Below are 14,607 nucleotides of genomic sequence, written 5' to 3' on the forward strand. Positions count from 1 at the left end.
TTTCGATAATGTAAGGGCAAAATATGTAACACGTAGATCACTAACTTAGCTTTGCTTTATTCAGGAGAAAAACTAAATGTATGTCAATTAAAAACACTACTTGATTATTAAGTCTTGCAAAAGATTCCACATGCGTGAACTCACCCTACCTGTTGGGTAATTTGGCGCTCAATATTAATTTTATCTGTTTGCAAATTAAATATAATTTTCTACAAATAAAAGCCACAATTTTGGTAAATTGTTGTAAATTACTTTTTTTTGTGTACTTTTTTTCGAAAAAATTGTTCCAAAAACATTTTTTTCATATATGTGAGAATTATATTTTGCTTCTAAAATTTGTTTCATGTCTCATATAGTTTTGCTGGAAAATGGAATTTTTTATTTATTTTTTAAACCAAACATTTTCTATGGATAAAACCAAAACCGTTGGTAAAAAATAGCAGGGTAATGAATTCCTTATTTTGTTGGGCCTTAAAAAAGTTTACCAAACGGAAATCTAATCCGCTAATTCCGTAGAAAGATACCGTGTATGCGCTGACGACCACGACGACAACGACAGACAGACACCAAAACAAATTCCATTTTTTATCAATCAATGAATAGTATTTAAACAAGACTTTCATTTGCAGGTGATAACTTTCCGTATTTATGACACATGACATCCTTCAAAAATGCCAGAATAGATGAGAAACTGTGAGATACACCCAAGACGAACTTTAACCCTAAAAACTGAAAAATTTTCTTAAGTATCCTAATGGTTTCACTATTTCCTACAAAAAAAAATAAGCTGCCTGGCGGTGCTTTCATAGAAACTTCGACATATGCTAAAAACTCAGAGAATAAGTTAGAGACATGGTCTCCATCTTAGGAAATTAAATTCTTAAAAATTACCTGAAACTTGACAAAAATAACTTGAAATTTCCCAAAATTTGTATAAACTTACTAGAAAAATTATAAAAATTATATTGAAAAGTTCCTGGAAATTTATGATAATTATTGCAAATTTCTTAATAATTATGCGAAGCAACAAATATTGATACAGTTTAAAGTAATATATGATGCTGGGGTATAAAACTTTCTCGTTGATCAAGTCGCTGATCACCACAAATTTAACCTTCCATTAGATATCTTGTGTTCACCAACAGACCAAAATTGCGAAATTAAACCTCGAGAGAAAAAATACTTTCAAATAAAGAGAGAATTGATGATGGAGCGTGTTGGTCGCGTCACATTCGGCAATCTTCGCAGCGGTCCCGCATGACGCGTCGGAGATTTCCGAAGTTACAGTCGAGTAAATACGGGGGGGGGGGGGGGGGGGGGGGGGGGGGGGGGGGGGGGGGGGGCAGCAGGTCAGGAAATCGGTGGATGCGAAAATCAATGAGAATTTATTGTAAATAAATGATGAACAACATTCTCATTTTTTTAATGCTCATTCTACCTCATCACTTCTAGAATTGTAAATTGCCCATTGTAAAGTTGGTAATAAATATGTATATTTTCTAAGTCGACATGTTAATGTGATAGTTTAATTTTTTACCCTCACCAAATTCGCCACTGAAGTTTTACTTCTTGCATTTGGATCAAGTAGGCAGCAAGATTTTAACTTGTTTATTTTTAAAGTAGAGTGGAGAAAAAATGAAATGGGTTTTGTCTAGTTGTCATTGTCAATTATTTAAAAGTGGATTTCCATGCTCAAGTAACAGAATCATTCGCTACTCAAATATTTTGTTTTTCAAAAGAAATAAGACGACACGTATCTTACGCGATTGCCGAAAAATGTTGTTTGACAAAGTTATCTCGTGTTATTTCCAAGATTTTTGCAAAAAATATGCATAAAATCTTCAAAGATTTATTTTTTTCTCAACAATACAATTTATGATAAAGAACCGAATAGGACCTAATTTACAAGTTTTAATAACCTTTTGGTAGAAAAATAATGAAGTAGTTTACAAAAAATGAAGAGTATCGATTATTTCCAAAATGCCGACTTCAAGAAAAAACATTGGCATTGGTGAAAAAATATCTTAACGAATTTTATAAATATCATCAAATTTATGAGCATGAACTGCCTGCGCGATTCGAAATTGATTCGGCTAACAGAATTAATTTATAATTTGGGAAAATCCCACAAACATGATTCACTATAGTCAGGAAATTCCGAATCATAATAATCCATGATGCATTGCCAAAAATATATTTTCATAACTTATTGCTGACATAAAGTTTGTTTCATACTGTCTTATATTTACTTGTCAAATTTTAGTTTCACAAATTATGCAAAATTTTCGGTAATTTATGGTAATTTATGGTAACTTATGGTAACTACAGACCTTCAGTCCCGCTTCATCGTCATTGAAGAGGGCTGAAATAATGTATATGTTACGAAAATAATTTGTACTCCCTTTTTTTGTAAATTAGCCTGCACTGTAAAAAAAATCCTTTCGTAATAAACTATAAGGGTACTAAGCATGTATTTGCCTATAGGCAATTAATGACCAGTGTGTCAATGAGTGTTAATTCCAGAAGACAGTGTTTCAATTTCGAATCTTTTTATACGTACAAATACGGTGCAAATATTTGAAGTCAGGGAATTCACTTCCATGCGTAACCACGCAAACGCTTCAATATTGGTTAATGCGTCTAAATTCGTGAGAGTCAAATACGTACTCAAATTCTCCCCAATTCGTCACCACGCATTTCAGAAAATGCTAATCTATTCAATCCGTTATAGGAAAATCAACATGCGGTGCGTATAGAAATTTTATTAAATATTTAGTAAATAGTCCCGTATAGCTTAGTGGGAACAATGTGGACTGATACACAAGAGATCGCTGGTTCAGGTCTCGACGCATGTACTTCTTCTACATTTTTTTCGAATTTACCTTGATCACGCATTCATATGAATTCACGCGCATTCAAAAATGTTAATTCGGCCCAATCCGTATAAATTCTTTTTTTTTTTTGCTGGGTTTAATATACAAATATTAAGGGGGTCACCTAATGTGGCCCGATTTAGGCAACTTTCCTCTACAGCCTACATCTTCAAAAATTTAACGAGAACGCATTGCAGTAGAACAAATACATTTTGACGACGTGCTCTTCTCATTCAAATGAGCTTCCCAACATTCTTGAGATTCTCTTGAATGAAAAAGATACACAAATTTGTCCAAGAAAAGTCTGCTTTCACGAAAGAATTCGTACACCTCCTATATGTAGAGTTCTGTAAATATGTTTGGGGAGAAAACGTAAGCCTCGACAGGCAGTCGACAGTAACCTCGATCTAGAGAGTGGGGTCAAATTCACTCAGTCAGTGCTACGAAGTGTCTGTGTTAGTGGAGTAAAGTACAGACAAACATTCGAAACAGGTGTGCACCTCTGGCGTACACAGGTAAACCAATGGGTGTTCCTACATTGGTGAATCGATGCCACAGATGAGAATAACGGAACGGACGGTCGTACGGTACTCATGGCACTGCAGGTATAGATCTCCTTTCAGACCTCGCATCCGAAAAATCTGTATGTGTCTGTCTCACCCTGTCTCAAAGCGATCTAAGCAGTTCGATAAATCGTTACCCTAGACCTTGGCCTTCTTTTCACTCTTTTCACTCTTTTCCCTCTTTTGACTCTTTTGACTCTTTTGACTTACACTTGTTAAGCTTAAAGAGGACAAATCATGTATGGCTTCTGAAAATACATATACCTGTATACAGATTCGATATTTTAATTTATGCTAATTTCCTTTGTACAAAATCAAGTATCGTTTCTAGAAACCTGTGGTATAGATCCTCACTTTCGAATTTGGAACATTATAATTGTTCTCATTCCATCAGTTTGATGACAATATTTGTTTATTAACCTACTTTTTATAGACTTCATTGCTTTAAATTATGTAAAACTTTACGGAAATTTAAGTATTATCTGAAGTTTTCTTTTAATAAATAATTAGGGAATTCAAAGTAAATAGTCTTTCAAATTGAAACCCATCAAAATTGAACAATTTTGATGAGGTGATTCCAAATGACAGAATAAAGTATCAAGTAAAATTAATTTATTCGCGAAAAATCGGAATCCAATAGTATTAAATAAGTTTCCGTTCAAAAAATACGTGACATTTTTTCTGACAATTTTTCCCCTTCCCCCTTTCATAAACTGCACGCTTTTTCTCTAGTTAGTGTATGTAACTCAAGATTAGCGTAACGCTCAGGTGACCCCCTGCTACCTAAAGGCATTATGTATTTTTGAAAGGCTCCTAAGAAGCATTTTGCATTGCTTTATTTCAAATTTTTTATCTGCAAAATTGAACAATTTTAACTTATCACCATCAAAATGAAATATTAAAGATTGTACAATTCTACATTCTCATCTATATGAGAAGGTATAATTTGCAGGTAAAATTCGACTTCTACGGTTTTCATCAACTTACCACCAAATAAAAAATTCCATTTTGCGGACAATTTATGCAATATACACAGAGCCCGAAAATCGAAAATGAAAATTTTCAGCCAAACAATGTGAAATGAAAAAACTCTACAAAAGAAAGTAGAACTTTGAAAAAGACCTATAAAAGTTACTTTGAAATATTTTGTGATCTCACCGTCCTTCTTTTAAACGTCGAAAATGCAATTGCGAAACAAAAAAAAATGAAGGAAAAAAATCGTTCCTTTTAATAAGGCCTACAAAACTCATGTACCATCAACCCGGGAAAATAGCTACAGTTTTTCAGTAACCGTGATTTGGACGAGACTATATTTTATTTGTATATTGTTTGTTTAATATAGGATATATAATTAAGTATTAAAAAATCAATGTACTCATATTTTTTAACGTTATTCATTAATGTAAAACGTCTTTTGAATTTATTTATAATATATTTCAGTTGTATCGATTCAGCCCGGAATCTTTGGATTTAGGTTATTTTTGAATAACTTAATAACTAGGTCTCCTGAAACCTGATTGGGGAGGATTTTTTCCTATGTGAGAGGGATTCAATCGACAATAGTTTCGCTATTTTGAAATTCCTTTTTCTCGAGATACACATGGAAGTTTCTAGTGTATATCCTATGATAGATGTGAGATCTTGACATGTTGAACAATATTAGTGCAAACCAACATTTATTTACATGAACGATAAAGTAGAGACATAATTGCGGATGAATTTTGTAAAAATGATTTTTAAAAAATCGAAGATTCAAATCTGCAAATCAACGCTAGATACAAAACAGAAGTCTAAAAAACAAATTTTTACTTTTAAAAACGCCTGCGTAATCGCATTTTTAATGGGAAAATGTTATAATAATCGGAATGTTAATTATTACAGATATAATTAAATAATTAAAAAAAAATGGCAATTTTTAAGGGAAAAAGATTAATAATGAATTAAAGAGTGAACTACTATATTATTCTCATAAAGGAAATGAAGTTATTTGGATGAAGAATAAGCCAGAACTAACTCAGCAAATTTCTACACGGATATTGTGTATAATGTATACACTATACATATACAATAAATTAATGCATATACATTACACTGAGATCCGGGGGGCTACTCACTAAGAAATCTTAGATCGCTGCGTGGAAAATTTTCAGAGAACTCTGGACGGAATTCTTGGAAATCTCTCAAAAATGTCGCCTTCGTGAGAAATTTGGAAATATTTGGCTATGTGTTGGCAAAGGTGAAGTGGTGTGGAGCATCCCGAAATACATTCCTATTCGTGCAACGAACAACCGACTGAATCCAAAACATGTCGAGATTAGCCGAATCTGTAGAATCTCAAATAATCCTGGAAATCTCTATGGAATTCAATACAGTTTGCCGCATTTAAAAGATTAGGCAGTGAGTAGCCACTCGCTGAGATATAAACCGAGCGCGAGTCAAGACAGCGCCCCCTAGGCGCGCTCAACCTTGCGAGCAAAGCGCCCGATTAAACTGTACCCGCGCAGTGTGCAGATGTTTTTTAATTTGTAACTTTCGGAATTAATTAAGCCATGACTAATTAAGGAACGTAAAATTGTGCTTGTACACAGTAATAGACTCGAATTTTTCATTGTCTTTGAAGCTTTCAAATTAAAAAAATTAAACTTTAAATATAGGTAGGACCTATGAAAGAAACTCTGAGTTTATCTTTTTTTTTGTTTTGTTTTTAATAAACTTGTTTATGAAATTAAAAAATCGCAAAAATTCCCTAAAATTGATAATTTTTTCATAGTATATCCATATTTCACTTATATGAAGATTATTTTTGACTTAGTGTCAGAATTTCATATCAAATTCTACAAACGACAGTGGCAACATGTGCAAGAAAAATCGGAAAAAAATTCTTTTCCCATGTAAATACATTTTTTTATCATCGTTTGAATTTAATAAAGTAGTCTCTTTGAAAAAACTTCAATCCTAATTTTTATCAGAAATTGTTATCTGTTAAACTCGGAAACTGATTCTTTATTTGAAACAACAGTTTCAAAATAAGTATCACTGTATATACGATTAGTGTAAGTTATTAAATAAGCTCTTTACTTTTTTAAAGTAATTTATAATTAAATAAATTATCCATATAATTAACCAGTTTTCAATTAAAATTTTGATGTAAATAAGTAATTTACAAAAAAACTAATAATATCCACAATTCTAAAAGGTGTCAGATAAACTGCAACATAACAGTGTTTAAATGTCGATTTATTATATCATCTTAGCAGAAGAATACGCTGATGAGGTATTGGATTTTAGCCAGGAAGTGCTAGAAAGTATAAAAGTATGTTAAAGTTACCATGAAAATATAACGAGTGATGTTAGCGAACGATGACTTTCCAACGGGTGTGCAAGAAATGTCCATATCTCATAAACCTCTTTTTCTACTTCTGAAAACTACTCTTCATCTGTAGCTTTATTTTATTTAACGAGCAAATTATAGAACTCTATTTTGATATATTATACGTCAGATGTTAGCCGACACTTTTGAAATGAAAGCATTCTCCTTGTTCTTTTATAATAGCCTATCCACACAGGACTTAAATAATATAACCAATGGTGAGTTAGAAAAGTAGGACGAAAAATTCTAAAACATATAAAACAATTTAAGTTACTATCCTTACTATCCTTCTTACAGAATTAAAAATTTTTTACTATTCAAATTTAACATTTTTTTAAATTAATTTTTCTTTTCTAAATTAATTTTTTTTGGTTCACATAAATGTTATTTAAAAATTAGTGTATGGAATCATCGACAAATTTAACATGACATCTGACTCAGTGAAAAATTATAAATAATAACTATTATCAGTTAAAATAAACATTATTAAATATTGATATTAATTCTTTTCCAGACGGCGTTTCTGACAGTGGCCTTGCTGCCATTTAGACTGGCTGCAATCACAGCTTTAGTAATAATTGCTTGGTTATTGGCTTGTTTAGGACTTCACGGTTTGTCCGAAGAAGATCTTCGGAGAGCGCCTATTCAGGGATGGAGACGGTAAGTCGAACAATATCCCGTTATCTGATAAAATACTATAGACGTTAAAACATTCAAGAAATATGCTAAGTGACATTTTGCAAAAATTCAAAAAGCTCACAGTGAATCTTAATTTGCTACCTAGCCAAAAATAAAGTCATATAGCAATTCTAGCTTTCAGATAGCTCCACGTTTCCGGAATTTTCAAAACGTTAAATCGAAAAATTAATATCATTAAAGTAATGGGTGAAAGGCAAAAGTGTTTTCTAAACTATAATTACCCCTCGTATTTTAAATGCTTGAATTCAGAATATTAGAGAAAAATCTTCCTGAGCAATATGTTTAGAGTAAATATTTGAACTTTAATTATTTCAAAAATACCTGCAACTTGACTTAGAGCTTGACTTTCAACTGAAGAATTAATTATACTGCTTTCTTGATGTTTGCTTGTGCTTTTACTTTCTTTGGCAGCATGTGCATGAACTAGAACACATGTGCAAGGTCAGTGTTTCTATTCTACGTTTCAGAAATGTAAGTTAAGATCTCCAAATTTTGCAGGAGAAATATTATTAACTTCATTTATTGAAGTAAGAAAAAAAACATAAATAAAATAGGTAAAAATAATTTTCATACACTCTGATGGAAAAGTTTTCTTTCAACACCTTAAGTTGAATGTTATATTCAAGGCCATTTAACACTTATCTAATTTCCAAAAATATATTTTTTTAAGTTATAAACTTTCGGTGTGGACTTGAGTTAGGCGAAAAATGTCGATAAGGTAGGAATCGAATAAGTTTTATATGGCCTTCAGAATATAAAAATAACATTGTTATAAATAAAACATATTCTATTATAGAAATTTTTCTCCTTATACAAAGGTTTATGAATATTTTTCATCGTCGCACAGTGGGAAAAATCTGAAAATTTGTTCTTTGTTACAATGTTAGGATTTATATAATCGACTATTAGTCGGCGCAGTACAACGACAATGATCAAAAATTGGTTCAAATTGTTAATAAGGCATGAAACTTGGTTTATGTATTATTTTTACCTAAAAAAAATTTTAGAATAAGGTGCGAAAAAATTTGTAAACTTTTTTTTCAAAACAAAACAGAAAATCTTGTTTTGGAAAATCTACTATTTTTAAAAATAATAAAGAAAATTGAGCTTTTTATTTGTATTGTTGATTTTCTCTAAATTTTCCAAATCTAGAAAGAAATTTGAAACAGCACATAAACTAACAAAATGGCTGTTGTTTTTCTGCAAAAATTGTTTTTTTTTCAAGAATTATGCGAGACACGGGAAAAAAGTTCGAAGTAAATGTTATTCTACCTGAAAAAGCTCTATTTTTACCAAAAAAATCCGGGAAATTGTAACTTTTTGCAAGTCTCTTTAAGCAGAACAACTTTTACTTTGAATATTTTCCCGTATCTCGCATATTATTTGAGAATAAAACGAAACGTCAGATTTTTAGAAAAACAGCCGCCATTTTGTCAGTTTTCAAGTTATTTCAAATTTTTTCTGGATTTCATCTTTAGAAAAATACCGGATTTTAAAAAGAAATTCCTGTTTTGTTTTGGAAAACAAATTTCTGGAATCTTTTCACACCCCATCCTATGTTTTCCGGGTCAACAATAACACATATACCAAGTTTCAGGTCTTCTTAATAATTGGAGCCTATTTTTAGGTTTAACGCTCCAACTCTATAGTTCAGCATAATATTAACTCTAGGATATTATTCGACAATAAAGTTTATGATTATCAGAAACAAATTTTACGAGTAAATTCATAATTTAGAAAGTTTTCTAATAAAACAAATGGTTTTTTTAAATGTTAGTATTTTTAATCGACTCTAACATAGCCCATCGTAATTTTATTATTATCCATTATTTTCCAACAAATTGTAAGATTACATTATAACCAAAGTTAATAAGCAAATACATAATTCTGGCGTTTTAATCAAAATTGCTTTTCAGTGTATTTTTAATTGACCAGCCTAGCTTTATCGTAACACTACAAATTATTTTCCAATACATTTTGTAATTATTGCAAAAAAATTGATAAACAAATGCATAATTAGGTCATTTTTCGACACAAAGAAATTTTTTCTTTTTTAAAGTTAGTTTTTTTTACCCCCAGATGAAATTATTCAATGAATTGTATAATTATTATCAAACAATTTTTAAACAAATGCAGAATTAGGTCATTTTTCGACACGAAGAGACTCTTTTCTTTTTAAATTTTAGTCTTTTTTTCACCCCAGATGCAATTATTTAATAAATTGTATGATTATTATAAGTCAATTTTTAAACGAATGCAGAATGTTGTTGTTTAAAATTTTGTATTAACAATGGACAACGTTCGATTGGTCATTGAAACGTTAAGTCTTTTTAATACATATGCAGGTGAATAAATTAGGATTTTGAAATTTTTAACCCTAAAATTTATTATTTCAATGTCTTCAAAAGATTCCCTGTAAATTTAGTTTGCTTAGATTTGGCAGCATGAAGTTCTCCCCGCTTCATATTATGATTGTTATAAACAATTTTTCCCATATGTTTTGCTAAATAGCACAAAATAATTGATCATAATAGTTACAGAAAGGCTATGTATAAGAATATTATAAAAATTGGGTTCAGAAAAAGACATATAATGGCTCAAAGATAGTTTTCAAAATTGTCATTTTCAATTTTTTCTAAACATTCGTATTTTAAATTTTATATGAAATTTATTCATAATAATCATAAATTGTATTGGCTAATTACATATAGTATTCAACTTATGATGGCTAAGCCAATTCAAATTATACCCATAAATATATCAAATTTGTTTCTAGTATTAAAATAGTCATAATTCTACTACAATGATTTTCCATTATATTATTTATATAGATACAAATTACTTGAAATATAATAAATGAAAATCTCAAAATAGTGAGAATTAGAAAATATCCACTTTCATCAAATGAATTTTGAAGAAAAATATTATTTGTTCATTGTTCAATGGCAAATTATCTTTCGCAAGTGTCGATTTATAATGTGTAGATAATTGCAATTTTTTACAGTTTCTTAAGCTTTTTTTTACAAAAAAAAAATGATCCAAAACGGTTAATGATTGTTCGCTAGATTTCTCTCACTGCGCGGATTTGATATCCCCTTCAAATTATAAATAATCAATTCAGAATTCAAGGTGACAGTTTACCTTGGCGATAAACTTTTAAAAAGTCAATGACTTATTGCTAAAGACTGGATTTTCTTAGGAAGAAAAGTAGACGAGATTTTCCTAATACGGAGAGTGCAATTGAACCCAAAGTCTCAACATGAGTGGCCTGCAGATATTTCGCACTTGGCTGACCCTGTACAACACTATAGTTGTCTAATAGCTTCTGCTTTGCACTGCATTTTAATACCACTAAACACAATTTTTTCTAACACAGTGCTAATAACAATATAAAATAGGCTTCTCGCTTCTGCCCATTATAATCTTAAATTATTAACCCGTTAAACTTAAAATAATCGAACTGTTCATACAATTATTTATTAACAAGTGGTATTTAAATTCATAAAAATAATAAACACAAGCTTTAATCCAATTCCTGTTACCAACATTTACCGAAATCTAAAGCATTCGCGGGTCAGATCCGGGCTAAATTACTAAACTGATGGAATTAATATTATTATGTGCATTTAGCATGGACTCGAACCCGTGAATGCTCTAAATGTCGGTAAACGTCGTTAACAGAAATTTACCATTTAAAAGGACAGGCCTTTTAAAAAATGAGAATGAATAACTCATTTAACAGCTTTCTCTCTAACTATAAAATAATTAGTCTTGAATCTAAAATGAGAACATTTATATTTCCTTTAGAAATAAAAGAGACGTTTCAATAGTGTTTAATGAATACAAAGCACTAATGATCACTGAAGACTGCAAGAACATGTAAAGTTAAATTAATTATACCTGTCTGCGTCATCATTGACACGAGTCGAGCTTTCTTTGACATTGAAAGTATTTTCAGTTTTAATGCAAAAATGACCTCGAAATGGACTTATGATAGAAATCGGATCTGTATGTGTCTTTAGGTTTGAAATTTGAGACAATAATAACCGGTGTGGTTTGAGGCTCCTGAATTATTTAGAATCAAATCGATACGTTCAATGTCACGCATACCTTATTGAATTTTCAGTTGGCATCTGTTATCAATTGACTTGCACTGCACAATTTGTACGTCTGTATTTGCACTGTCTTGCGTAGCTGACCTCAACCTAGGTAATTAGTATATACACGGGAGTCTCTTATCATTTGTTTGTGAGTCGTGCATTTTGAAACCACATTTCACTTTGTTCATTTATAATTTACATAAAAAGCGTGTATTTTTAATACCGCCTTAGACTCTAAATACCTATATTCTAAATTCTGTACTTATTTAATGCATTTGAGAGTAATGGTCCAATTTCAACATTCATGTTTCAAAAAATGTAACATGATCAGAGTAAAAAATTCCGCCGTCCTATATTCTATCCAAATATCTGCATTTCGGATTAGTAACTTGCGACTTTACCAATTTTCAGAAAAAAAAACAACCATAAACGCCTTTCTTTCAGTTAGGATTTATGAACAAACATTTTTCATTGTAATTTATAAAATAGAAGTTTATAAACCTAAACCTCAAGAAAGGAGTTTATATTTTTCCTTAAATTTTCTAAAGTGACAGGTGAATAATCCAAAATGCAGATAGCTATTGAATTTAGAAAGAAAAAAAATTTATAAAAGTTATACAAAACAAGTGACGATAATTTCCTAATATGTAGTCATATAATTCACTTGAGTAGCCTCCCTATTGTGAAATTTGATACGGAGACGTCCATTAATGACATAAGGATGATTTTAAAAATTTTACTTCTTACGTAAGATTTTATCTTTTTTATCAATATATAAATTATTTTCACTCTAAATAGGATTTCTAAAGATTTCCAGTAATTTCAATGAATATCCAAAGTTTTTAAAGGATTTTAGGGTATTTCAAATGAATACAAATTATTTCAAGTAATTCATTTTTTGCCGAATTTAACCAGATTTCCAAAGCTTTTTAAGGATTTATTAGATTTTGAGGGGTTTTAAAAGATTGCAGGGAATAAAAAAAGTTTAGGTGTATTTCAAACGATTTATACAAATTTTAATTAAGTATGAGTCTCGCAAGTTACAAAGGATTCTAATTTCAAGGAATTTCAAGAAATTTTTACATGATTTAAACAATCTTAATAGTTTTGCAAAACTTTCAAAAGAATTCAAGGGAGTTTTAAGGATTTGAAAGCTTTCCAGGGAGCACCGAAGCAGGTGTCAATTGAAATATGTTTGTAAAATAATTTAAAAATGAAACTTATGTAAGAAATGCTCCCCCCACCAAGTAAGGATTCGTAAAATTTAAGCCCCTTCCCTCCACAAGAAAAATCCTTAAGTAATTAATGGATTCTCCTAACCGAAAGGGCAGTATTAAATTAGGTTACTGCATCAATTTTAGATTTGCACAAAAAAGGCTAAAAAATAAAATAAAGCAGTTTTGTAGGACGAATAGCGAAAATCTTGGGAAGTGAATTCAGCTGAAACCAAATTATTGAAAAGTAGATTCAAGTGAATTCACTTGAATTCCAAGAGAATTAATTTACACGGAATTCAATTAAAGAGGCTGAATTCTAGGTGAATTAAATTTAAATACTTGAATTTGACAAATTTTACTAAATGCATGTGAATTCAAGCGACTTTTTCTGAATTGAAAGTAAATGCAATAGAGAAATATTTTTATAAGCAGCTATTTCTTTATTCTGTTGAAAAATTGTATTTATAATCACCATTTAATGTTGGCAATGATATACACCTCAAGCACAAAAAATGATTTTTCCTATGTTTTCTTGAAACTGGATGACTTCTGAATCAAACTTTTTTAGGTTATTCTTAAATTATATTTCTAATCACTTGTGCAATCTTTTTTAAGTCGATGTTGAACTTTTTTAATTGAAAAAATTTTTTTAATCTTCCGAAAGATCAAAAGTAATTTTCTAAACAAAGATTCTTTTTCGTCAATGCTTTTGTCATCAATAACTTAACTACAAACATCTGAATTTGTAGAAGTTTGTGTGGAAGTATGATTAGTAAAAAAATATTAATTTTAGGTATGCTATTTATCGCTATTCAATAATACAGCATTTTTTAATTTGTTAAGTCGTCCGTTTTGAACAGTTTGTAATGTTTTGAAAATAATTTAGAATACGCTCAGAGTTGTTGTCTCGGACTTTTAGTTTTATGAAACCTCTTCGAAGTATCCAGATGCAAAAATATTCTTTAACACATTAGGCAACGATTGTGGGCGTCTGCATGAAAAGGGTCATTATGTTCAGCAATTTGAGAAAAATGCATCTAAAGTTGGCAAATTTTTTTGAATATGAAATTTATCTACTTCCAGTTGATTCTGCGACATGAGTATAGTATACCGATAGATTCAATATTGGTCCTAGTTTCATCCCCCACTCAAATAGGAAAATGATCACTTTGACCCTGATTTAGAAAAACGCGAAAATTTCCTAAACTAGAACCTGCAATAGAGGCCCATGTCATGCTGACGTCCACAATTAGATGTAGCTATTATTTCTTGTGCCAATATTATTGAAGGGAATGCAGAAATTATGAAAGAACTTCATGTTATCGTATTGAATAAATATAAAAAAAATTAATGTAACTGGATATATTGGAGAGCAATTCATTGCGTAAATAGATCCATACATATAACGGGAAAACGATTGGAAATCAATAAATGGAATTTCATTCAAGTTTTCCGCGTTGGTTAATAAAACATACAGAGACATGCGAGTGGTGGTCTGCTGGATAATGAGGGCTCTCTTCATTTGCGGCGGATTTCATCATCTGAAAGTCAAAGGTGAAAAAGCGGCAACGAAGGACGCCCCAATATTGGCCCTAGCACCCCATTCTTCTTTCTTCGATGCACTTCCGGTCGTTTATCTCGGCGGACCAAGTATCGTCGCCAAAGCAGAGACTTCAAACATCCCTTTTTTCGGCAGTACGTTATCTTTTTGTGATAAATTAAATAAATAAAATCTTAACACTTGTAATGTAGGGTCCACAATAAAAATATGCGAATTAGAAATTT

The 14,607-nt window shown here is 30.7% G+C and overlaps 2 protein-coding genes across 3 annotated transcripts in view; one reads left to right on the forward strand and one right to left on the reverse strand.

Annotated features, from left to right (window-relative positions):
• Positions 1-14,607, forward strand: part of LOC117177030 (lysophosphatidylcholine acyltransferase) — a 66,233-nt gene that overhangs the window by 17,096 nt on the left and 34,530 nt on the right. Inside the window, exons 3-4 of one of the 2 annotated variants that reach the window (XM_033367489.1) lie at positions 7,321-7,466; positions 14,300-14,517. In XM_033367489.1, coding sequence (XP_033223380.1) covers positions 7,321-7,466; positions 14,300-14,517 — 364 coding nt within the window. The remainder of the gene's footprint in view (positions 1-7,320; positions 7,467-14,299; positions 14,518-14,607) is intronic. The other variant, XM_033367490.1, reaches the window with a different exon arrangement.
• LOC117177029 (piggyBac transposable element-derived protein 4-like) overlaps positions 14,100-14,607 on the reverse strand; it is a 10,790-nt gene continuing 10,282 nt past the window's right edge. Inside the window, exon 3 of the mRNA XM_033367487.1 lies at positions 14,100-14,526. The gene's annotated coding sequence lies outside the window, so the exon portion shown is untranslated. The remainder of the gene's footprint in view (positions 14,527-14,607) is intronic.

This window comes from Belonocnema kinseyi, chromosome 7, assembly GCF_010883055.1.
Source record: "Belonocnema kinseyi isolate 2016_QV_RU_SX_M_011 chromosome 7, B_treatae_v1, whole genome shotgun sequence".
NCBI lineage: Eukaryota > Metazoa > Arthropoda > Insecta > Hymenoptera > Cynipidae > Belonocnema > Belonocnema kinseyi.